Consider the following 26,393-nt stretch of genomic DNA (forward strand, 5'->3'; position numbering starts at 1 on the left):
TGTGTTGACTTCTTTCAAAAAAAAAAAAAAAAAAAAAATCTTACTGTTCAAAACCTTTTGACTGGTATGTGTTTTATACATATCACAACTGAAAGAATACCATGTTTTGTCCAGACAAATAGAACAAGCTAGGTCTCCACAGACTTTAAACCAAAACTCAAAGGACTCTGGCTTAACTAACAAGGAATCACTTTACAAAGACGGACGATAGGAAAGAAATACAATAAAGGCAATGGTGGTGACTATAACTTCATGCTGAATTCTGCAATTAAATTGGCAACAAAAACATTTGTTTCAATATTAAGGCCAAACCATGTGCAGTTGCTTATTAGCTCATTTTTTAGGAAAAAAGTTATTGTTTCCAGTTTCTGCAGCAAGAAATTTCTTTTGAGGGAGGAAATAATGTAGACGAATGTACTTTACATTATACAATATTCCTTAAAAGTTCAGTTCTAGTAGTTTAGAGACCAGTTAATCTCACTCTTAAAACCTTTTTTTTTCTTTCTTTTTTTTTTTTTTTTTTGCAAGGGGTTGTATATATTGTCTCTCATTATAATTCTTATTTCATATTCTCATAGAAGCTGAGAAGAATAATCTTTTATTTTAATCACTTTATTGTAAAATAAAACAAACATTTTATTAAATCTTCAAAATAACAAAACAATAAAATAGAAATAAACTAAATAAAATAAAATAAAAACAAAGAAGAGCTATAAATAACAGTGAGGGTGTTTCTCAAGCAGAAATATTAATGATAGACAGCAGATATGAATATGACTAAATGAACCAAATAGCAACAGTACATTTCAAATAAAATGAAATAACAACAAATACATTGTGCGTTCTGTTTGTTGGGTGTTGATATCCAACTTTTAGTGTTACATATCTGTCATTCGAAGAAATTAAATAATTATTTCCAACAATTAAGCCTTTGACAAAACTCCCTAATTTCGTCTGGTCGTTTGTGAGGTCCGCTTACAGCAGAGGTCGCTGTTTGCTAACACAAAAAATCTACCGGTACTTGTTTCAGAAATCATATTCTATAGTTTTCTACATAGTTTCAGACATGATGTGCAATTTTTATGTGCATATTCAACACATCCTTTATAGAGAATGCAATGTCCTTCATTAATGAAATGAAAAACGTGTGTTTGTTTTTTAACCAGCAGTTTCACACAGAAAAATCTGTCACGAGATAAATGCAAAATAAATAAATACAGGAGCTTGCAGCATTTATATCACATAAATTCAGAAATCTGACCGATTTTTATCCCTTGCAATTCAGAGTTTATGTCTTACAATTTTGAGTTTACATCTCGCAGTCCAGTTTGTTTTTTATTACATCTTGCAATTCTTACTTTTTTTCTTGTCATTTCCAGTTAACACCATGATTCTTTTCTCCTCAGAACTATGAATTTATATCTTGCAATTCACAGTTTATATTCAAAATGTGAGAAAGAAGTTAGAATTATGAGTCGCAATTACAAGCATCCATACATTATTTTTGGTTTGTTCACGGAATAAAAATAAAGTTAATTGCAACTTTTTATGTTATTTACTTATTTTTCCTAAGAATCTCACAATTCAGACTTTATACCTCACAATTCTGACTTTTTTTTCAGTTGTCAGTTGTGAGATGAAGTCTCAATTCCCTGTGTCATTATCCTGTGGCAGAAACAAGTTTTCATAAAATGAAGTAGTGTAGCTATAAGCACCATCTGAAATACTTTTAAACCTCCAAAGCAATGATGCAAGCTCAGTAGCGTGTTAAGCAATCACAGCGCAAAGCTGTGAATATATACATCTTTAAATAAATTCAAACTGAAGGAAGTTTTGTGCACCTAAAGTTTAAAAACTTTACCATTATGCACGTTATTTTCTTCTTGGAAACAGTTAATAACAGTACCAGTGTGGGGTCAACGATAAAATAGACCTATAGATTTTTAACTATTCCTCAGTTTATATGGAGTTTATGCGGCTGAAGTGAGTTTTTGTATCTCCTTATATTTCCATCTGCCACACAGGGGCAGCAAAAGACAGGAAATTGCGATGCATGAACTCATTCTTGCACACACTCCATTCTGTTCAAATCACCATTGCTAACAGTATCTTCTGCTTCTTCTTCTTCTGCCTTGGTCTCCTCCTCAGGCCTCTCCTCTGGTCTTTGGGGCTCTCCCATGTTTGCTGGAGGAGAAATAGGGGGCAAAGGGATAGCTTCCCCTTTCTTTGCCAGTTCTGCAAGCTCCAGAGCAGAACAGGAAGGGGTTGGAGTGGGGTAGGTGTGGTGGAAAGTGTCATAATCCACCTCGTAAAATCCCTCCTCCAGCGACAGCACAGGGGTGAAACGTTCTCCCCAAAGCACCTCTGAGTTCAGGTATGAGCTGCGGGCTTGACATGTCATTCCTGTGGGAAAAACACGGTTGTGAGCACAGAAAAGTCAACAAAAATAGCAATAAATTAACATTTAATATACTATAGGAAATACTATAAATATATACATGTTAGGTAAATATTAGATCTTATTAGATATAGATTTTTTTCATCAACTGTTTTCTAATGCAATGGCGTATACAATGTTTGATGTTACTTATGTTTATAATATATTAAAAGTTTAGATAATTATAATTATGTAATAATTATTATAAAAATATATAATTATATAAAACATAAGATAGATAAAACATAAGATAGACAGACAGACAGAGATATTTATATATATAATATGGTTATGTATTTACTTTGATTAGTTCAGTATTGGTTATTAAAACCACTTTTATAACATTTCCTGAAGAACTGTTTTATGTCTTTTTCAAATATCTAAAGGTCACTGTTTAATTGTGCTTTTGACCTTTGAAAGTAAGTAAATGATCCTTTCAATATGCCAATAGGAATGTTCTTAAGCTTAATTAATATTATCATATTTCCGGTGAAACGTACAGACATGCATGCACATGCACTGCTGCATATTTAAGAGCACAGTGCCAAAAAATAGAACACTTTCTCATCATCTGCTGAAGTGAACCTCCAATAACCGCATCAATAACTCCAGAGACGTGCAGTGACAAACAGCAACAAAACATACTTTCAACAAGCATCTCTTTTACCACCACTTTCAAACGCACACAAGTAAACACACACAGAGTGGTAGAGGCTGTCATAATGAATATAAATGACATCTTGGAAACTCAGCAGATATCATTCATCAAACACATCAAAATTCATGAGATTCCCAGTGTACAGTAGTTCAATAACCACACAGGGTATGCATCAAACTATATAATCAATGAAAGCTACTGCAAGAGAAGCTTCACTTTCACTGATAGTGCTCTGCAATTGACTTAAACACCTCCATACGGACATTTTAAACAGCTCATTTACAAACCATTTCAATGTGAACAAAATGCTTTGTTAGCCACCCAGGAAAAATCTAAGACATGAAAGTATACTAGAACCCAAGCAGAAGTACAACCAAAGCCTCACTGGAACTGAAGCATTAATTTATTAAAAGAAAGTGGTTTTAAAACATCTCGAAGCCTCTGAGGGCTGAACCAAACAGGTTCTGCTAAGTGCAGCACCCTGTGGGCAGTTTAAAAAGCTTTATTTAAGGGTCTGTTGCAGGTTTAACAGATGTTAAGCTCTCTCAACAGCATCTGTGCAATGATATTCACTATCATCTCTTGCCCGAGTTTATAAAAACATGTCTTAAATAATGGAAGTCTATGGTGCAATAAAAACCGAAATGTGCAGCTTGATTTTTCACGTTAATTGTTTCATACAGATAGGTTATTAAAGCTGTAAAGTTGTCTGAATCATATTTTTAGTATTGACACTAATGTTCTAGGTGGGTGGTTATGTAAGTCATTTCTTCTGTTTGGTCATGACAGGAGTAATATAACTTTGCACAGACAAGATTAATAAGAATTTCTATAAAGCTTAATAGATATAATGTTTAAGTTTTTGGTTTTACTAAAGAAACAATAAGTGTATTTTAGCCTTTTTGTCCCAGTGCAACAGAGTGATGACCTTTTTGTCCAGTGATGGGCTTTTACATTTGCTATAAATAGAACTTCATATGAAAGTCCAAAAAAAAGTGACGTGACATTCAGCCAAGTATGGTGACCCATACTCAGAATTTGTGCTCTGCATTTAACCCATCCAAAGTGCACACACACAGAGCAGTGAACACACACACACACACACACTGTGAACACACACCCGGAGCAGTGGGCAGCCATTTATGCTGCGGCGCCCGGGGAGCAGTTGGGGGTTCGATGCCTTGCTCAAGGGCACCTAAGTCGTGGTATTGAAGGTGGAGAGAGAACTGTACATGCACTCCCCCCACCCACAATTCCGTCCGGCCCAAGACTCAAACTCACAACCTTTCGATTGGGAGTACAACTCTATAACCATTAGGCCACGACTTCCCTTATTATCCTTCATATCCTTCTTCTTTTCTTCTTTATTCCCATATTACATTCAATCAAGAAATGTAACATTACTTTCCATAAAAAGTAACTAAGTAACGTAATTAGTTACCTTTTTAGGGTGTAACGCAAGTAACTTTCCCCAACACTGTTTTTGTAGGCCAAACCAGAAGTTAGCATCACCCTGGTTCCTTTGACAAAAACCAAGTAGGATTTTTTTCCATTGGCTTTTAGGAAAAAAAGTGTATTATTCTTACAGGTATTGTTCATGATAATCTTCACAAATTAACAACTTTTCTGAATTTTGAAGCCTCAATACAATTGGCACAAGTAAAAGGCTAAACATACACTATAAACAAACAACACCACAGTCACATGACTTTAACGTCTTCACCAGTAAGCTTCCATCAACTCTTTCACTCTTTATTTTAAAAACGTTATTCCTGAAAGTTTGAATTAGAATAGTTTGCAAAAGTGAGATTATATACACAATAATGATGTGAAGTAGATGATCAACAATGACTAGTGAGAAGATGATCTTAGTGACTAGTGACTAGTGAGTAGATGATCTTTTTCTGTTCGGTTTGGTGTTGTCTAAATGCCCCCTACAACCTCTTTAGCTCTGTTTATCATCTTGTTAGGAACTAAATTTTTTCAAGACACATAAAAGCTGGAAAAATCACTGTTGTATTTTTATGTTGTAGAGTAAATGTGAAAATGTCTGGCATTTCAGGCATTTAACCAAAAAATTAAAAATAAATATTTTTTTAATAAATTTCCAAATTTGACAAAATGGAAATGGAAGTTCTAAAATGCTAATTTGTTTTCCGAGTTCTGGTCTATAAAAATATGTAATTCATTCAAAACTCTATGCTTTGTCTAAATGACTTGGTAAAGGGACCAATTCTCACTATTAACTAGTTTCTTATTAGCATGCTTATTAGAATAATGGCTTATTATTAGTACCCATGAAGCACATATTCTGCATAACCATACTCCATATCCCTAATCCTACCCAAACTTAACTTAACAATGACCTTACTCATTATTAATAAGCAGCTAATTAGGAGATTTCTTCCTGGGTTTCAACAATATGTCATCTGTAATACAAGATTTTGGACAAGTGTTATGGGATTATTTTTAATGCATATACTGCTAAAATCAAGTCACCATTAGCAAACTCTTACCATTAATTTTATTGCAGATTTCATGTTAATTCTTATGACTGCAGTGGTGTATTGGAGGCTGTGAGGATTGATGATTGTGTCTCTAAACCCCAGATTAGATTGGATGATTTTGTCAGGGCTTTTAAATGTCTTGACATTACAAAGGCAACTGGGCCGGATGCTTTTTCTGCTTTTTTTACTGAAAACCTTTGCAAATGAACTATCCTCTGCATGGTGGACATCTTTCAGAGGTCCGTTGATTTACACAGGATTCCAGATATTTATAAAAAATCAATTATTATACCAGTTTCTAAGATACCCAGTCCCCAAGAGTATGACGATTATCACCTAGTTGCCTTGGCTTGTGTTGTGATGAAGTGTTTGGAGAGGATTATGGTGTAGAAGCTTAAGGAATAGGCTAAGGTTCATCTTGATCCCTACCAGTTTGACTGTCAAGTTAATAGGGGCACTGATGATGCTGTTCTTACTGTGGTGCATCATGTTGTAAAAGGATCCCAATGCTTATGCTAGGTTGTTCTTTCTTGATCTGAATTCTGCTTTTAACACAGTGCAATCACACCTTATGCTCTCCAAACTAAATAGTATGGCTGTTAATCCATACAATGTTCTTTGGTTTCATTCGTTTCTCACGGGTAGGACCCAGCAAGTTAGAATTGGACTCTTTCTGAATGTAGGTCTACCAGTATTGGAGTTCCCCAGGGGTATGTTCACCATTGTTATTTACACTGTACACTAATAAGTACAGGAGTCACCATCCTGGGAAAGTTGTTGTAAAATTTTATTTTATTCTTGGTCTTCTGTATTGGGATAAGTGCATTCAACATTATGCCAAAGAGACTGCCAACTTCGTTACATGGAGTAAAGAACACAATCTTTTAATCAATGTTAGATAAATGGAGGAAATCTTTTTTGTCCCTAAATTGGTGTGCAACCATTCACCTATTATGATTGAAAATGAGCCCAAAAGACAAGGTTATCTTGTACAAATATATTTTATAGTGCACTACAGTCTTATCTCTATATTATTAGCTCATACAGCAGCCCCAAAAAGTATTTGGAAACATATTTATTCATGACAGGCTTTCGTGGGAGGTGCATGTAGATTATCTGTGTTGGAAAGTGCAATAATAATAAAAAAAAACTTTTTATGGAGGCTCAGACTTTTTGGGGTTACACAAAGGGTTATGTTAATATTTTGCCTGTATCATGCCTGTATTGAGTCTATTTTGTTGTATGGGTGGCCTGGTTTGGTAACCTGACAGTCTTCTTTATCTGAGGTGAACCGCTTGGTGCATACAGTAATTAAGGTGGTCGGTATGGGGGTTTATCCACCTCTACAATCTACTTTTAGCAAAATTGTTCCCAGGCAGGCAAGGAAAATGACTTTGGACCCATGTGCTTTATGCAGAGTTTGAACTATTTCCATATGGTCGTTGTTACTGTACTGAGGTTCAGATACATACACTATAAGAATTATTTTGTTCCTTTGGCAACGGGATTATTAAACTCAAATGTGAAAGACATAAGGACACGAACACGATTGCTTTCAAATGCAGGAATATTGTTACGTGGTCTATCTGTATTGCCCCAAAAAATTTCCCTCATGAGGGATATGTAAAGATAATAATAATAATTATTATTATTTAATTATTGAAATTATTGAATATTTACTCACCTTCTAGTTGTTTGAAACCTGTATGAGTTTCTTTTTTCTGCTTAGCACAAAATCATTTATTATGACATTGATGGTAGCAATTGACTTCCATAGTATGGCAAAAAATATTATGGAAGTCAATGCCTATTAACTGTGTGGTTACCAACATTCTTCAAAGTATCTTTGAAAGAAACTTGTAAAGGTTTGGAACAACTCAAGGATTTTTCAGTAAACCATCTCTTTAAGAATGAGTTGTTGTTCAGGTTGAGATTCAAACTAGAATAGCTATGAGAACAATTATATTTGTTATTTGACGTGGACTCTCTGTTCATTACTCGTCTCCCTGATGGTATTACCATGATTGGCAGAACTACCAATCCTAAACCTCCATTACGTATCACTTTAAAGCCCCAAAAGGGCTTTATTTATGAAACCAATAATTATTCTTTATAATTTTCCAATGTCGTTAGCCTTGAGGTAAAATCCTGACCTGAATACTTTGGTATCATTTTCGAATACTGATTCTTTTACTGTTATCCTGCTTTTTTCTAATAATAGACTGGTTAAACCTATATCGACTGAAAGTGGGATGCTCTTGAATGTCAGATGTGAGACAAAAAAGTATAACTGCACTAAACAAGTGATGATTGTGGATTGAAACGATCTACTCCATCTACTGCATCCCACTCCTGAGCAATAATTCATTATTTTAGATGTAGGAGAGAGTGTGTTTGTGAGCATGTGTGTGCATTTATGTGTGCATGAGGTTGAATTGCATTATAATTCTTTCAACTGTCTTCCACTCGCTAATTTCCCTGAGGGTTTACTATTGACAGGCCATGAGCTTGTCTTACTGAGAGACATCTCAAGAGTCCTCCATCCTTCAGCTCCACGCAGGCAGCAATATCTGTCTATACTGACACAGAGCACAATGCAAAAGCTAATTAGCATAGTGTAATTGCAACTGCTGTCACATGAATTCACTGTCAATATAATTAGTGAATCCCATGAAAATACCACATCACGCCCTGCTGTCAGCATTGAGTTACCAGGGGAACTGTTGTAAATCTGGTCACTTTTCATGTCTGACTTGCAGGCAACACCCATTTAAATACTCCTGACTCATCCAAAGAGCTCTGATATACCTGGAGAGAGCCATCCATTCCCATTCATCTCAAAGGCAGTAACTTGGCCTGTGCATCCAGCATCACTTTAGAAAACATTTACTCACAGTCATGTTTTTCCATACTCTATAAACTTTTTTTTTCTACCATGGAATACAAAATGAAAATTTTTAAAGAAGATTCTGGGAACCCCTTTCAGTATAATGAAAGTAAATGAGGACTAGGGCTGTCATTTGTAGTTGGTAACTATAATATCCCTAAATGGCAGTCAAGGGAGAAGTTTATGTTTACACTTTAAACTGAGCATTGGTTAAAGACAGATTATAATAATCAAATATTTGTAATCTTGCTTGCAAAAATTATTATATTACCAAAAAACATGTCAGCTGTTGAATGGAGGTCAACGGAGAAATGTTTAACTGTGTAACATTCGCCCCTTCACTCTCACATTCTCCATGATCTACTCTCACCTGTAGCCTCCACCATTCCTTCAAGAATGACCACTATTTCAAACTCTTCTCGCGCCAGTTGCTCCTGAGAGATGTCCCAGAAGGGGCTGTTATTGTTGATCTCATGGCAAATGATCAGCGGTGACACCAGGAACAGCCGATCGTCCCCTGTGTCAAAGCCCATGTTGATGTCCGTCTGGTTTAGGGGGATAAACTCTCCTTCCTTGGTCTGCTTAGAGCGGATGAGCTTTGCCCTGATGGAGGCCTCCACAATGTGCGAGTTACGCAAGTCACCAACGCGGAACATCAAACACAACTTGCTGTCCCGGATGGATATCACAGCTGTGTTAGAAAACATGAGCGTTTCGGCACGTTTCTTTGGTTGTGAGATTTTCACAAACATGCAGCCCACCATGAAGGCATTGACGATGGAGCCCAAGATGGCCTGCACCAGAAGCAAGATGATGCCCTCGGGGCATTTGTCCGTTATGACACGGTAGCCATAACCAATGGTGGTCTCGGTCTCGATGGAAAAAAGGAAGGCTGAGACAAAGCCATTGAGGTTATAGACACATGGTGTCCACTCGTTGTCATCAGTGTGGTCCAGGTCTCCACGGATGTAGGCAATGAGCCACCAAATGAAGCCAAAAAACACCCAGGTGGTGGTGTAGACCAGTGTGAAGACCAGCAGATTGAAGCGCCACTTTAAGTCCACGAGTGTGGTGAAGATGTCCGTCAGGTAACGGTAGGTTTCGCGCACGTTTCCATGGTGGACATTGCACTTGCCGTCCTTTTCCACATAGCGCTGACGCCGTTTTCTCGAATGACTTCCTGGGGGATCGTTAGTGTCTCTTCCTCCCACAACCATCGTACGGTCTGTGGGGATCTACCATCAAGAATGGAAAAAGAAGTCAGAAAAGAAACAAGTTTGGCTAAAAGAAAAGATTAAACAATAGCAGTTAACATCATAACCCATCAGCACTACTGTAAACAACACTTACTAAGACAAGGACAAGTAACTAAAAGTAGTGACACTACTATGTTTTTGGTATCATCTATTGTTTAGATTTTTTTTTTTGAAGTAGAGTAGCTTTTCAGAAACAAGCTTTCCAGCAGCTGAAGCAATAATCAAACACTTTTCACTAAACACTAAATTCATATTTTCAAGTTTGCCATTACAGACTTTTATATCGTTACAAAAGTGCTGTTCTTTTGATCTTTCTATTCATCAGAGTTTCCCCAAAAATATTAAGCGGCACAACTGTTTTCAACAATGATAGTAATAAGAAATATTAATTGAGCAGCAAATCAGCATTTGAGGGAGATTCTGAAAATCCAGTTTTGCGTCACAAGAATAAATTACATTTTGAAATATTTAAAATAAATTCACTTAAACTGTAATAATATTTCACAATATCACTGTTAATATTTTTGATTAAATAAATGCAGCCTTCTTGAGCTTAAGAGAATTCTTTCTTCAAAATCTTACTGACCCGAAACTTTTCAATGTATTTAGCTACTTTTTGTTACTGGTTAGCTTGAATGTAGCTAATCTATTGTAAACTATGAGTAGTTGCTTAACAAGTTACAGCTACAAAGAACATTCCCTAAAAATTTTTCACTGGTAAAAAAAAAAAGGAGTAAATGTGAAACTGAACTTACTTTATCATTGGAATCAATCCATTTTCTTGGCAGCTTGATGCCTTGTTTTTCCACATCCTGGCCCTTAAAACTACTCATGGCCCGGAAGCCGTAGACGTCGTCTTTGATCCAACACTGTAGCTGGAGCTCTTCACCTATTAGAAGAAAACAGATGAAAGCTAGTAAGTGAAACTCATAATGGAGAGCAAAGTTTAGAGAGTAATTTACCACAAACAGTGAGATAAATGTGCCTTCAAGCGGTCTTAATTAAAATCAGGGTGTTAAATTATGTTGATCTACAGTGTTTGCTTACCTGCACACCACATTTACAGTTAGCCCCTGAATCCGTTTTACAAATCAGTGCATTTGTTACAGCACTGAATACATTATGAATAATTAAAAGGCAAGTGTCATCACTAATAAAAGTTCGTTTTCACCAAGTCAGCTCTGATATTTGTAGGAATAAATTCACAGAAACTGAAATGAATGCATTAAAACATGATAAATATGATTTAATTGGTTTGCAAAAAGGATTAGGATTATCATTTTTGGTGAACTATCTATCTTAAATTAAAAGCCATGCACCAAGACTAAACAAGCTGTCTTTACAGCAGAGGTTTTTCTATGAGTATTTTGCATACAAAAATAATGATCACAACCAATGGCTTTATTAGCCAAAATTGAAAGAAAACGCTACAAAACCTACAAACGATACATCCTCATCTCCTCTCACATACATATAATGCTTTATTTCCACATTATGGATCATGAATGTTGTATTCCACATCTGTTTCAACATGTTGTCCATTAGCTCAAAGTCTCTAAAGACATTGTGTCTCTCCCTCTCTGCCCAAGCATCACCCAACAACACCGACAGCAGGTGCGGGTGAGAACCAGTGGGCTTTTTTCATAACACACATTTGAAAGCGATATTAATGATGGCAAGCTCCGTGGGGAACATGGATCAAGGCAGTCTGAGGCAGATGGGGGCAGACGGCACCCGCTAGGAGATCTGATCAGATATGGTCCAGAGAGAGAGAAAGTGAGAGATGATCGAGCGAGAGAAAGAGACAGATTGAGAAAGTGACAGATAACAACGCAAACGCATAAACTCTACATAAAATGATTTACTGTGTGAACTGATGAATTATTTATACAGTGCTGATATCTGGACTTGTGTGTTTTGCCATTATTTTGGCTTGACAGATGTGCTGTGAAATAAGGGTGTGCAAGAAATATCTTTAGGAGCCAAGGAAACAAACTGTCCCTATTTAGCAAGACCATAAACAAATTAAAACAAACTTTATGGAGGCAGCTGAATACTTTCTTCAATGTGTCCTAACCAGGTGCGATAAAGCGGCAAGAAAGTTCTTTCATTTAAATTTTGCTAGCAACTTGCAATCAACACTTAGCAGGTTTTTTTTTAAATGAATCAATGTTTATAAATGAACAAATCAGTTGAATTAATGATTCAGTGACTCACTTGCCCCAGCTGTTGTATGATAAACATTAAATATTTTCTAATGTTCAACAAGCTAATGTATTAATATGATATGTATAAACTAAATACGAATAAATACACTACCAAAGTCTACTAGAGAAGTCTCTTAATGCTCAGCATTTATTTGATCCAATATACAGCAAAAACAGTAATATTGTGAAATAGTATTACACTTTAAAATTATTTTTCTATGTTAATAGTAATTTTTAAATGTAATATTTCTTGTGATGGCAAAGCCGATTTTTTTGCATCATTACTCCTGTCTTCATTGTCACATGATCTTTCAGAATTCTAATATGTTGATTTAGTGCTCAAGAAACTTTCTTCTTATTATTATGTTATATATATAATTTTTTTTGTGTGGAAAAGGTGATACGTTTTTTTTGCAACAATGTCTTTACACTCTGTTACATTTGATGATTTTAATGCATCCTTACTTAATAAAATTATGAATTTCTTTAAACATACGTACATACATACTAACAAATGTTTGAATGGTAGTGCATATTTTGACAAACTAGTTAAAAAAATGTGTTAATTGATTTAAAGTCTTCTACATCAGTTTGAATTTAAATTACATTCAGGAACTAATTTGGAACTGAACAACATGCTGAAATGGCGCACAAACCCTGTTGTCCCACCTGTTTAGGAATCTGGCTTATTGTTGTGATTGGCAGGATTGCATGAACAAGGCCTGAAATCCATATACCAGACCACTGAGTCCAAATCGGAGGAGATGCCATTAAACAGTCACAACTTCAGAAAGCTGAACTAGCAAAGGAAAGAGAATGGTAACTTTGGTCATTAGGCTTTGCCATATAATTGGATAAGTGCTGTGGGCAGACACTACAGATGACCACCCTCCAGACACAGCAGCGATGCTTTTCATGTCTGTGGAATATCCTCAGGTCCAAACAAAGCTCTGCAGATTTCCTCACAATTGAAATGCCTTGCATATTCACTGATTTAATATTTTGGCTATTTTAATCATGCTTTCATGTATGGGGAGTGCAGTATTTTCCCTGCAGACCAGAGCAGAAAATAAAATCCTTTTCCTTATTTTGAACAAATCAGGATCCCAGGAGGCTGAATCAACCAGGATGCTGTCGTCTTTGACCCAGACACATTTCGCAGTCAAACACCCTGCAGCTCAGCCACAACTGTGCCACTGTCACTCTGTCTGAAGTGTTGCGTCATCACAAACCAGAACACTGGACAGCACCAGGGGTCAGTGTAAAATGTCACCAACTGGAGTGAGCAGCAGGAGAGCACTCTTGCTCCTCTGTGCCTCTCACCGAAACGGAGCAGAGCGAACAACCACGACAAGCCACAAGAGATTTAATCATGGTTTAATGATCTCATAAATCTTTGTTAAGCTCTAAAATTCTATTTAAGGTCAACATAAAAAATAAATAAATGTTTTCATTTTCTTAAGAAATGTAAGTTGTACATGCAAAACTGGCTCACTGTCATGATGCTTTTTATTATTTGTTCTGAAACAAGAACAACTCCATTTTATTTATCTCAAATTATCTATTGTGTCTTATAACATTCTGTGTTGGAACTGGCAAACTCACAGCTAGAATTTTATATATTCAAAATATAATTAATAATTCTTCTGCAATTTTTGCATAATTTGACTAATTGGAAATAACACAGAGAGACATAATAAAATATTCTAGATATTATGAAATTTACTTTAATTTTACCTCATATCTAATCTCACGTGTAATATAATGTTTTTAACACAATATAGGGAGGAAAATAGGGCAAAAAATTGTTGTAGTGGAACCAACACCAACTAGTAAATGTTATGGTTGAAAAATGTATAGAAATTATTTTCACACAATAAATATTGAAATGGTATACTTAATTCTGTGTTATAATTATTTATAAACAATATATATTTATGAATGAATATATTTATTAAAATGATTTTCATAATTAGTTTCCAAAAGTTTTAAGAATAGATCAAAGGTGGCAGTTAAAATATTTATAATGCTAAAAATTATTTCTGTTTCAAATAAACAGTTCTTTTGAACTTTCTATTCATCAGAAAGAATCATGAAAGAATCATAAAAAATATACCACAGTTTTCACTAAAATATTAAGCCTTATTTCAACTTTGAAAATAATAAAAAATGTTTCTCCATCAAAGGAATAATTATTTATTTTGATTATCTTTATATATAATACATAATTATTAATTATAAATGTTTCATTATTATTTATAGCCTATTCATATTCATGAAATTCTCCATTTAACAAAAAGAAAAAGAAAAACACAAAATCAGTTGATTTTAATAAAAATCAACCCCCTGGAAATAAGAACTAGCAACACCACTAATTAGATGACCTTTATACAAGGTCACCTTTAAAGGAAGAATATCAGAGAAATGGCATATAAGTTTGGCGCCGAACATGACATATTTCAGTCAGCCTTCTATAAGCTGAATGCTAGTCTCCAGACAGCACTGTGACAGATGGAGAAGACATAAAAAAGGACTACAATGCTAAAATACATTAGCCGGCACTCAAGGAAAGATCCATTGAGATGGCTTAGACTGATCTTCATCACAGGATCTGACCTTCACGCAACCTTTATCCGCCGTGGTTTAAATGTGCAATGTCTTACTTTATTTGCTTTAAAGAATTGTGCAACATTAACCCTTACAAATACAACTCATTACATAAACACTTTAAAAGTAACAGACGAAATCGATTTTTGTGAAAGATGTTTTCTCTGTTTTGGGAGGATGATCATTTTTAAATTATACCCTCTTTATTTAATCAACATTTGTTACTACTTTACTATAGTTAGGGGTGGATTTTATCAGCTGTTTATTATTCACACAATACATATTACTGTTGTAGTTTTTCTTAATAACATTGCTATATAGCTGATAACATTGTTTAGTGTTCTTATGAATGTTTTTAGCATGATTTGTGAAAAATGTATCTACTGAATAACATTGACTTCTTCATGGCTAGTCTTTGTGTATTTCATTTCATTCTGTAACCTACTTGTTCTACAGATCTGTGTACTGGTGTTAAATGCTACTGTTTTTGACAATGTTTATAATGTTTCTGACAGATAATATCATGATATAATTTTTTTTTTTTTGCGTTTCCCTTACCAAATGTGCTATCCATTCAGCAATGACCATTAACAGCAGTAATTTGATTAAAACGCAAAAAAAAAAAAAACATTATTTCAAATCTTTTGCAATTAAGATAATAAAACGATATCGCTGTCCCTTAACTGCAACGTCCTACTTTATGAATTTTCTAAAGTATCAAATTAAATGGAAATACATGTCCAAAAACAATTATATTAGCTGGATCTGGCAACACTAGCGTAATATGAAATTATACATGTCATGCAGACGTTAATACGAGGAGTTTAACAGCAAATGAGTAATTCAAAATTTTATATCTGAACATGAAAAATTGACCAAGGTCCGGACATCGGTGACCTCATACAGACCTGTAAGCAAAGGTCTGACGTTCTGGAGGCTTGTCTGGTCATTAAATTGGATTTAATAAGCTTTGATATGCACTCTAAAAACGGCTGGGTTATTTTTTAACCCAAAATGCTGGGTTGAGTCTGTTGGGTCATTTTGTTGGGTTATTTAATTTCTTTTTAAACACTTTTGGGTAGTTTCAATTTACCAGGTGTTGGGTTAAACCTGCTGGGTTGCGTCGCTGGGTTGTTTCAGGCCAGCGCTGGGTTATTTAACGCGCCTTGAAGATGTTTAAATCGCTCCCCAACTGTCATTTTGGAAGAACAACGGGGCAAAGCCACGGCTTTTAAACTGTTTTAAGGTAAGTTTATTTAATGTTTTCAATAATAATTATTTTAAATTGGCAGAATTATAACTTTTTTTTTTTGCAGCAACAATACTGTTAAACGTCTACAGGCCAACATTATTTACGTTAAATGATGAACTGTTTACCTCAAACGGCCAACCTACGTTACGCGACTCGAATAATCGTTAAGGTATCTGAGACGACAGATTAATAGTTTTATTAAGTTTCAGAAAGTGACTGATGGCTGAAATATGCGAATACCTGTGAAAATAGAGGAAAAAGTAGCTTCTGACACTGAAAAGGGAATTTGATATTTAAGTGAGTCAAATGAGCTCAAAAAGTGAATACGACTTTCTGCTCTAATGTAAACGCCTGCAGTTGTCCATATCGACATTTAAATCATACAAATTACGTACAATATAGTCGGACCGCAGGTCTAAAAGAACCGACGACCCAGTTCAAGTAAACCGGTTCAGTAATTCTCGAACAAAGTGATTCCCGGAAAAGAATCGACGTCTCAGGGCATTTCAAAGTGCGCGCACGCACAGCGAGTGACGCTGGCCGCGTTAGTGAAGTGATTTGATGTTTTTGTGGTTTATAAAGTCTTTTTACATACAAATTATAATTCAAAATGTGTTTTTTCCTGTCAGAAAAGCGCATGGATACATTTGTGAGAGAAAAACTGGTCGAGAGCAGTCTTATTGAGGCGTCTAACGGTAAGTTCGTGTTTATTATACATTTTACATAATTGTTTGTCTGTGGTAATCAACTAACGTTAACCCTCACGTAACTTAAACGCACATATATTTTTATTTCGTGCTATAGTTAAAGCTGCACCAGAATGTACCTAATTTATGAGCGTAAACATCATATATTAATTTTCCAGATCGTGTTTTTTACTTGTCCTTATCACTTTGGTACATCTGTAAGTTTTTATATATGGACTGTTTTACCTACGTGACTTGTCATAGAAATGTCTGTTTGCGCGCATGCAGTGTGATCTCCCTTATCTGTGCCAGTGACTGTGTGTGTTTGATATAGCCAGCATATTAACATAAAACTGTGATTTATAATGACTGGAACATCCCATTGATTAGACAGTTTGAAAGCACACCTTTCAGCCAATCACTATATCATATTCTGCTTCTGTAAACCAACTCATAGGTGAATTTAACTCATAATCATGATGGGTCAATTTCATGATTAACTTCACACAGTTAATTGAACTGAATCACTGTTATTAAAACAATTTGTATTTTTTCTTTTTTTTCAACTTTATTTTAAAGGTTGGAACAAACATGGAATTCCTTAACTGAGCAGAGTCCACAAAACCCATGACAGCAGATCTCTCAGGCATTGATCATAATCAATGGACAGGTAAGGATATTCTGCACTATTTTCAAAAGGAATTGCAAATTGTATATTTAATTGTATTTTTCCACATGTGGACATATACATTGTGAAATAGTCCAAACTCAATTGAAAAGCATTTGTATTTCAGATGCCTTACACAGAAAGCTGTCAATTTGTGTCAAGGGTGGGACTATACTATGGGGCGTGTTTGTATTGGGAGATATTTTGTAGTTTTTACCCCAAATCTCTCACTGTTTGCACTCTGTTGCACGTCAGCAAACAACATTGCAGTTCTACTCTTATTTACCTAGCTGCATCTTACCCTATATTTTATACCTCAGGTGAAAAGCATTTGGTTAATGGTGAATATTGACCAATAGTACCATGTGGCTCTAACGGTTAGCGGGTGATAGTAGCTGCATTTGGGGTAAAAATGACAGAATTATTTATTGTGTGAGGTGCCCAGAATATAGGGAGATCCGGATTGCACTGTCTGTTTTTTATCACACATCTCTCGGAGCGGCAGCTGCCTTTAGTAGTGCCTTAACCTCCATTGTTCAAAGCATTTTGCATAGTTGTCTTTGAGTGACGTCACCTCCCAATACAAACACTCTCCATAGTATGGTCCCACCTCTGACAAAAATTGACAGTTTTCAATGTGAGGCATTGGAAATTCAGATGCTAAAGATTCCATTTGAGTTTTGGCAGGTAACATGTGCGACACAGTGAAAAAACAGACATGGTAATTCATAAAACCTCATGTACTTGTTCTTATGTTGCATCTATGCTAACATTAGTCTGTTTCTCTCTTGTTCCGAGGTCACCGTGGCCACCAGATCCAGTCGGTATCCAGATCAGAGGGTCACTGCAGTCACCCGGATCCAGTACGTATCCAGACCAGATGGTGGTTAAGCACCTAGAAAGGACCTCTACATCCCTGAAAGACAGCGGAGACCAGGACAACTAGAGCCCAGATACAGATCCCCTGTAAAGACCTTGTCTCAGAGGACCACCAGGACAAGACCACAGGAAACAGATGATTCTTCTGCACAATCTGACTTTGCTGCAGCCTGGAATTGAACTACTGGTTTCGTCTGGTCAGAGGAGAACTGACCCCCAACTGAGCCTGGTTTCTCCCAAGGATTTTTCTCCATTCTGTCACCGATGGAGTTTTGGTTCCTTGTTTTTCTTTAGTTGGGGACAATTAATATCAAGCGATATCATCCACTTGATTGCACAGAGGGACGATAAATCACTGAATCAATGACGAATTGACTTTAACTGAAAACTGAGTGTTTACTTTTGTCCCTTTGCATTATTACACACTATTTTCCTATTTAATACTGTAAAGCTGCTATGATGCAGTATTTGATCAATATGACAGGCTTATTACTCATAATACATGGAAAATACAGCTACAAACTGACTTTGTTTTTCCATTTGAAATTTGGCAGTCACTAAACTGAAACCGTAATTTTTGTTCAGTGTTTTTGAAACAGTGTTTTGTTCAAGATTTGCAATTGTGTTTGGATTGTCACAATTTGTCACATGTGCAAAACGCAATTGAAAATATAATTAGCAATTCCTTTTGAAAATTGTCCTTCCGTAGACAGGCTCTATAACGGAGTACACTGATCTCAGGTGTAGATCTTTGCTTCAGAGCTTAAGTGTTTGACAATAGTTCACCCAAAAATGAAAATTGTCACTAATTATTCACCCTGGTCTGAAAGCTCTCGAATATCAACGAAAATATCTTAACTTGTCTTCTGAAGATGAACGAAGGGCTTACGGGTTTGTAACGACATGAAGTTGAGTAATAAATGACAGAATTTTCATTTTTGGGTGAACTATATGTTGAACTACCCTAAGCAGTGCACATCTACCTAAGTAGGAGTCTTTATATACTTGATATAAATTTAAGGACATCTTTAAATGATTTTACATTTAAATTTAAAGAATGTTAATTGTCAATGTCATTTCACTGTGTATTTAAATAGCTAAAAATCTCAAAATGTAATAGTTAAAAAGCTAGACACAGGTCATTCAGAAATAATTTTCTTATTTATTGCAACTGTATTTCTGTGATTTTTATTTATTTATTTTGCATTTGCTGGAAACATAAAAAGGGAAAATGCCATGTTGTTTGTCATTGGTAAATATTTTTGAATGTCAGATGGCATTAAAAATATTTTTAACAGTCTAAATAACCTGTATTCTTCATTATTTATTAGTCCATGATTGCTTTGTTAAGCAAAAGTGAAATGAGAATAACCCAGCAAGAATAACCCAGAATCATAAAAATGCAAACCCACAAATGGTAAAAATGACTCTATCTTGGGTTTTCTAAATAACCCAGCATGCTGGGTTAAAATGTGTAAACCAGCATGCTGGGTTACTTTAACCCAGCATGTGTTCTGTCCAATATTTACCCAGTGCTGGGTTGCCAATTGGGTTATTTTTAACCCAGCCATTTTTAGAGTGTGTCACAGCGCTGAACCCTGCACCTCACAGGAGGGAGACTAATGGTTTCGCTTACTTGTGATGTGTCTTTAAAAGCAGATAGCAGTTGGCACAGATTTTCAGAGCAGCACAACATGCATCAGAGTATAGCAGATGCCTTATTTAATATGAGAAGAATCAAAACAGTGCTGTGAGGGATAAACATACAGTCTGTTCAGTATGTTGTATATTCTGATGTTGGTATTTTGACAAACATGGATCATAAAAATTTAAATGTTAAAGTCTCTTCTCTTATCTCAGATTAATAAGCAAAAATAACTACAAGTAAGAAATGTACAGGTTGATTTCCTCATCCTGATTTCCTTAACTCAACCAATAGTGTAAATGTGAGGGCGGGGCTAACTGTTTTTCTGACCAATGACAGAAGGGGACACATGTTCAGAGAAAAGGGAAAGAAAATTAAATTAAACATTTCATAAGACTAAATATCGTTGGCTTGATTAAAGGGATACTGAACTGAAAAATGAAAATTATGTCATTAATGACTCACTCTCATGTCGTTCCAAACCCGTAAAACACAAAAATATTAAACAGCACAACTGTTTTCAACAGTTGATAATAGAAGGATATTTTTATTGAGCATCAAATCATCATATTAGAATTATTTCTGAAAGACCATGTGACAATGAAGATCTAAAGTAATGATGCTGAAAATTCAGCTTTGACATCACAGTAAATTGGTAATAAATTATATTTTAAAACATTAAAATAGAAAATAAATGTACCAATATCACTGTTTTTACTGTATTTTTATTCAAATACAACCTTGATGATTATAAGACTTAAGATATAAAAAAATCTTATCAACCCCAACCAGTAGTATATATACTATGTAATATTTACATACAACAAAAATATTAATAACAAATTAGTATGGCAAGACTTAGAAGAATGATGAAAAAGCAGTAGGGAACATTTCTCTCAGATTTAGATGGCCTTTCATTATGCACTTGTGTATTTACAAAGCCCTTTTATCAGCAGCGGAGGGCATCTTCATCTCAAGTGATAAAATAATTTGCTTGTGTCTGGCAGCTGTCTATTCTCTGTGCAAAACAACACACAGGTAAGTGGAAAGGAAAGACATTGGCCAAAAATAGACTTGCATTTCCAAGGCTTTTGGTTTACTGCACCACTCCATTATGGTGCTCATGTAGAGCAGGTAAGGGTTTGGACATCATAGTTTTAAAGATACCATCTCATGCATCTTTCAATAAACAAGGAGAAAGAGAAATCAAAGTCTTTAAAGGGAGTAAGGTGGTCAGGGGCCTCTAGGCTGCTCTTTGTGTGAAGACCCCCCCACTGCCCCCTTAATCAATATGCTTTACTGGAGAGATTTATTTAGTGCCATACATGGTCCACATGCAAATAGTAAGGTAAACTGTCATACACACACACTGACACGGCCAATCATACAGTCCCAGTGTCCCCACAGGATTTTGTGAGACTTTGATGGGTGCACAATGGATCCTCTAGTGAAGTGAGTTCTGCGGCTATAATTTTTTTTTGTTCATTTTACATTTAAATGCATAAATCTGGAGCATTTTGAGAGCAGAATCAAGTGACTTACCAGATCAGTGAAGAAATAGGCCCTATGTGCTTTTTCTTAGTAGTAGTCATTTATTTATTGGTTGCATAGATGTGAATGTGATGGAAGAATTTACACAATGTAACTTCTTATAAAAACTAGAAATGCCATTCTGTCTTTTCATCTTTTGTTGTTTGATTATCATCAATGCCGACACTTTCAATGACAAAATACATGACTGGAAAAATTAATTTAACTAATCATCTTGTAATGAATGTCATATCAGTTCTACTATTTAGACTATGAATTATCATATGCAGTAAAAACAACAAGACTGAAGCACTGCATGCACTTTTTTTTAAAAATGCGCTGAAGAACTTATGCGTAGCTATGTTTATAGTGTTTATAATGTTTATACATTATTTCACTTTATTTGGTATCATTTCTGGTATTTCTGGTTTTATTACACTCGCTTCAAATGTTCCGCTGATCACAAAACAATAAGCGGTAAGCACCAATCAATTAGAGTGATTTTGAATTTAAGAAAGCTTATTGGTCACATGGTCAAAAATATGTTGAGGACCAAAAGGCTACATAACCTTTGAATACATCTACAAATACGATACACCTGTGTTCACACTCACATGCATGCACGCACAGTCAAGATCTAATGCCAGACCCTTTAAAAGAATTACCAGAAAGAAAAAATCCAAAATCTGAGATTTTCCTCAACCTTCCGCAAATTATCTTCTAATCATACAGGAATAGAATGAGATGAAGGTGAGTAAATGATGACAATATTTTAATTTCTAGATGAACTATTCATTTGAACTCTATTTTTCCCTCACAGATCTGAAACTCTTCTAAGATTTATTTGAAAATATTTGAGTCTTAGGCTTCCCTTGGTAAACCGGCTGTCCACTGGGAAAATTGTGTCCTGTTTCATTTTGAGTTTTATTACAGCCTTGGGTTACATCCTATTTCTACATTACATCTCAAATGAACAAAAGTGCACTTAAGAGGACCAGGACCAGGCCTTATCATTTCCTCATTAATCTATAGAGCCGGAAGGTAGTCCATTACATTTATGAAGCACTATAGATCTCTTTTAGCCTGAGGTGCAATCATTACCTTAAAAAATGATGCTTGTCTCCATACAAATGGTAATTAACTGGGACTATGATGGCATATAAACATTTATATGAGATTTATACATCATCTGAAACCTGAATAAATAAGATTTCCATTGATGTATGGTTTATTAGGATTGGATGATGTTTGGCCGAGATACAACTATTTCAAAATCTGGAATCTGAGAGTACAAAAAAAACCTAAATACTGAGAAACCACCTTTAAAGTTGTCCAAATGAAGTTCTTAGCAATGCATATTACTAATCAAAAATTAAGGTTTGATATATTTACGGTATGAAATTTACAAAATATTTTTAGGGAACATGATCTTTATTTAATATCCTAATGACTTTTGGCATAAAAGAAAAATCGATCATTTTGACCATTACAATGTTTTTTTGGCTATTGCTAAAAATATACCCCAGCGACTTAAGACAAAGGTCCTTTTGATCCAGGGTCACATATTGCTCATTATTTCTTTGACAAGTTCAATATACCAATTTTTGGTAGACGCATGGGTGGAATTTTGAACTTTTAGAGCTAACACTATTAGATTCGAGAAAATAACGACTTGAATTTTGAATCTTCCATCTCATAAAACAGTCCCTGTGTTCTTCCCAACCACAGTTCACACTAAGAGTGTAACCATGTTTCACTTAAGTTCACAGCTGCCTGGGGGTTTGGGCTACATCATAATGGATTGTAAGCTGTGATCTCCATAAGTGAGAGGCTCTACACGCACCAGAGGAGATGGGCAGCGCACATCACCCCAAGTCAACCTTGACACAGGCAAAAACAACATCAGCATCAGCCGGGATGCTGAAGCAATGAAAGCTACAGTGCTTGAGCCAATCTGCACTGCTGATGTTGAAGATTTCATGGTTATATGTGGGGAAAGGGGCAAAGTGTCACAGCTTTCCCTGAGTAAATCCATTACCCTGCTTTCTGACAGAAAACTACTGCTACTTTGGCTGAGTTAATATGAATTTATGGATCTCATTGTATTATGGATCCAATCATTGTATTATGGATCTCTGCTGTGTTTCATGTATGATGCAAGTCTATGTTACATTATGTGTTTATCTCTAAGTACTTTACAATCATAGTGCTGTGCATCACTGTGCTTAAAAAAAGGAAAACGTAGAAAATAACTTTGGTTCTTGTGGGAAAAAAATACTAAGTGTACAAAGCCAAGAGATCAGAATCTCTCAAGACTTAAATCTCTCTCAAATAGCCTTTTCATAGCTGTGAATAACTTGCTTTGGTAGTCTAAATCCACTTTATATTTCTATGCATATGTCTGAATATAAGATTAATTATTTCAGTAGGTTAGCTATGTGTATGTTTATGCATGTTTAAATACATAACACCATGTTCCTGTGATGCTTAACATTTCATTCCTTCATATGTCTCCATATATGGTGGAATGGCAATAAAGCTCACTTGAACTCAGAAAAGTATAGATGTAAGCATTCCCATGCACCAGAATCTAAGCATCTTAATACACCTCACAATCCTTACAAGGCTGGATGTTGTTCACCTTTGGAATAATGTTCCCTGAACCATCCAAACATATGCCACTGGACTGACTAGAAGAAAAAAAAAAAGACAAAATTTGCCTGTAGGTCTGGTGAGACTTTGCCTTTTTGAAAACATTAATATGAATTACAGGGCGTGATGAGCTCACAGCGCCTGAGGCCGCTCCCTGTCAGTTCTAGAACAATGATTTATTCAATAGCCTTCTAGAAGAACGAGCGACAAATGGCCAGCTCCTGTATGCCCAAGAAAACCATGCTCAGGTTTATGTATGAATTAATCATTCATGCATGTCAATTATTTAGGCATGCATGTAATTTGCTCAGCGAAAGCCTCAACATTTTTCAAAAGACAGCTGTAAACCACATGTAGTAAAGTGGACAAACAACTGTCTTGCATACTGGTAAGGAAAAAAATCCAGTTCAAGTGAATAAGCACTTTAAATCATATACAAATGACTGAAACAATGTATAACTAAATGTATAACAGAAAGGGAAATTGGGGTGAGAAACCAAAGGTCAAGGTTTAGCAGGTTAACACTGGCTCCGTTATAACCCCTTCTGGAAGATGCTGTAACTACACCATATTTCTCCATTAAAGGTTATTCAAAAATATCTGTATTCTGTGATATTTAAAAAAAAATAGTGGTAGATAGTACATATTTCACAAGTGCCTGATCATTTTAGGAGGCTCTAAAAAAGGTTTGAAATTGATATAATTTTCCCTGTCTGCTGCCTTTACCGTTATAGCTCAGGATAGTCATAAGTAAATGGTTTGGGACAGTACATTTTCTTGTAGTGTCATCATTGTCATGATGTAATGTTCATGCTGTAAAAAAAGAAAACAGGCAGTATAACTGAGCATCCATGAGCTAAGATGGGATCCTCTGCCAGCTGTGGTGGAAACAAAGTGCCACTGAAATAAATGGATACACTAATAACTAGTTAGTCAGTTACCAGTTCAGCCAATCGAAAATAAGCTACAGGGGTGAAATCACTACCATACATGATCACTACCCTCCGGAGGTGACAATGTGTACAGAAACATACAAGACAAAAAATGATTTCAGTGTAAGCAAGTCACATTTGTAGCCTGACATATAATGTGGTTTAAGACCATATTAATCAGTGTCTCATCTGAACAAGCAGGTTCTTGCATTCGGTTTTTCATCTACATTTTAATAGCTGACCAGCCTGAGAAAGGTTGTAACACTTTCCAAATACTTTGTTATACCCACAAAAATGAGATCGTGTATACATTTGCCACACACACTGTTAGCATACTACGGTATATTTGCTTCCAGACTTTATTTGCTGATTAGATTAAAATTTTTCATTTTCATTTACCTTTAAAAATTAAAATGTATTTGTATAGCCTACCATAATATTTATTATTATTATTATTTTTTTTTTTTATTTATTTTTTTTACAAATGACCATGCCATTCAATAACAACACAGTAGGTACTGAGGTATGGTTTAGGCTACTTAGGGCAAATACTAGGTTTATAAACTACTTTAATCTGAAGCAGACCAATATGGTAATATAATACAAAAACACGACACACAGTGCAAAAATATATGGAATTACACTGACAACCGATTATCTGTCAAAATCCACAAATGAATTATAATAGTCTTAACGTATCAACTAAACAATCACGAAACAAATAAAACATTCGATAAAATGAAAGCGTAAAACTCACTTTCGTAGTTCTAGATAGTTCCTTGCTTGGGTTCCCAGTGGCTCTCCAATCTGAGCTCATCTGAAGCGAAGCGCGCACGCCAGTGTTTGCTTTAAAACATCGCCTCCAAGCGCAGAGAGAAATATTGTGACGACAACTCGTATGTCTTTAAACCGTTTCGCGTATAAAGCACGTCCCATGAAGTCAGATGAATTAAACAACGACTCGCGCAAAGCTAACCGCGAGCAAATCCACAGAAGAAGGTGTGCTGGAGATCGTAGTGTCAGTGCGCGCGTTCAGTTCGCGGGAACAAATGTGCATGATGAGGGGGAATTGACAGGCGAAACACAGAAGCATGAGGGAAAGCGTGATACACGTCTCCTCCCCCAGGTCCTGCCTCACTCCAAGCGCGTGCGGCACGCTCATGCATTATATCGCTCATTTCATCAATGCATTTGACACGGGATGCTGCTCAAGATATCATGTCGTTGTAAATAGATTCAGGATAATTCAGTAATCCACGGTAAGATCAATGACAACCGCTTATGTCTCAAGTCAAGGGTCACATCAAATGCATGTTTAACATTATAATGATTTTTTTGTTTGTTTGTTTCTGTGTTTGTTTTTTTGTGCATTTTATCCATTATGTAAACTACATAAAATATGAATATATTAATAAATACAAACATCACTGGTCTTGTGATTTTAAAGTTATATAATTAAAAAAGATTTTATATATATATATATATATATATATATATTATTGACACATTTACATACCAACATAAAGGTTATATATATTTAGGCCTATTGTAGTTTTTTTTTTTTTTTTGCACTATGCAACCTACATAAATA

General features: G+C 35.4%; 1 protein-coding gene and 1 long non-coding RNA gene across 2 annotated transcripts; one reads left to right on the forward strand and one right to left on the reverse strand.

The window, feature by feature from the left end:
- Positions 1-596: 596 nt before the first annotated feature.
- Positions 597-25,830, reverse strand: LOC127975484 (G protein-activated inward rectifier potassium channel 4-like). The gene is made up of 4 exons (XM_052579618.1): positions 25,560-25,830; positions 10,501-10,634; positions 8,860-9,724; positions 597-2,403 (listed from the first exon to the last, which is right to left on the reverse strand). The coding sequence occupies exons 2-4, from the start codon at positions 10,576-10,578 to the stop codon at positions 2,060-2,062; spliced, it is 1,287 nt and encodes a 428-aa protein (XP_052435578.1). The 5' UTR covers positions 10,579-10,634; positions 25,560-25,830; the 3' UTR covers positions 597-2,059.
- Positions 15,980-19,424, forward strand: LOC127975509 (uncharacterized). The gene is made up of 3 exons (XR_008157536.1): positions 15,980-16,506; positions 17,077-17,167; positions 17,963-19,424. It is a non-coding gene; the product is annotated as an uncharacterized LOC127975509 (long non-coding RNA).
- Positions 25,831-26,393: the final 563 nt, after the last annotated feature.

This window comes from Carassius gibelio, chromosome B16 (assembly GCF_023724105.1).
Source record: "Carassius gibelio isolate Cgi1373 ecotype wild population from Czech Republic chromosome B16, carGib1.2-hapl.c, whole genome shotgun sequence".
Lineage (NCBI taxonomy): Eukaryota > Metazoa > Chordata > Actinopteri > Cypriniformes > Cyprinidae > Carassius > Carassius gibelio.

Bases quoted from the DNA above. Each gene is read 5' to 3' on its own strand.
- LOC127975484 (XM_052579618.1), bottom strand. From the start codon at position 10,578: ATGAGTAGTTTTAAGGGCCAGGATGTGGAAAAACAAGGCATCAAGCTG. The intron at 9,725-10,500 runs GTAAGTTCAGTT...TCTTGATGGTAG, and splicing joins GGATTGATTCCAATGATAAA to ATCCCCACAGACCGTACGAT. The intron at 2,404-8,859 runs GTGAGAGTAGAT...TTTTTCCCACAG, and splicing joins AGGAATGGTGGAGGCTACAG to GAATGACATGTCAAGCCCGC.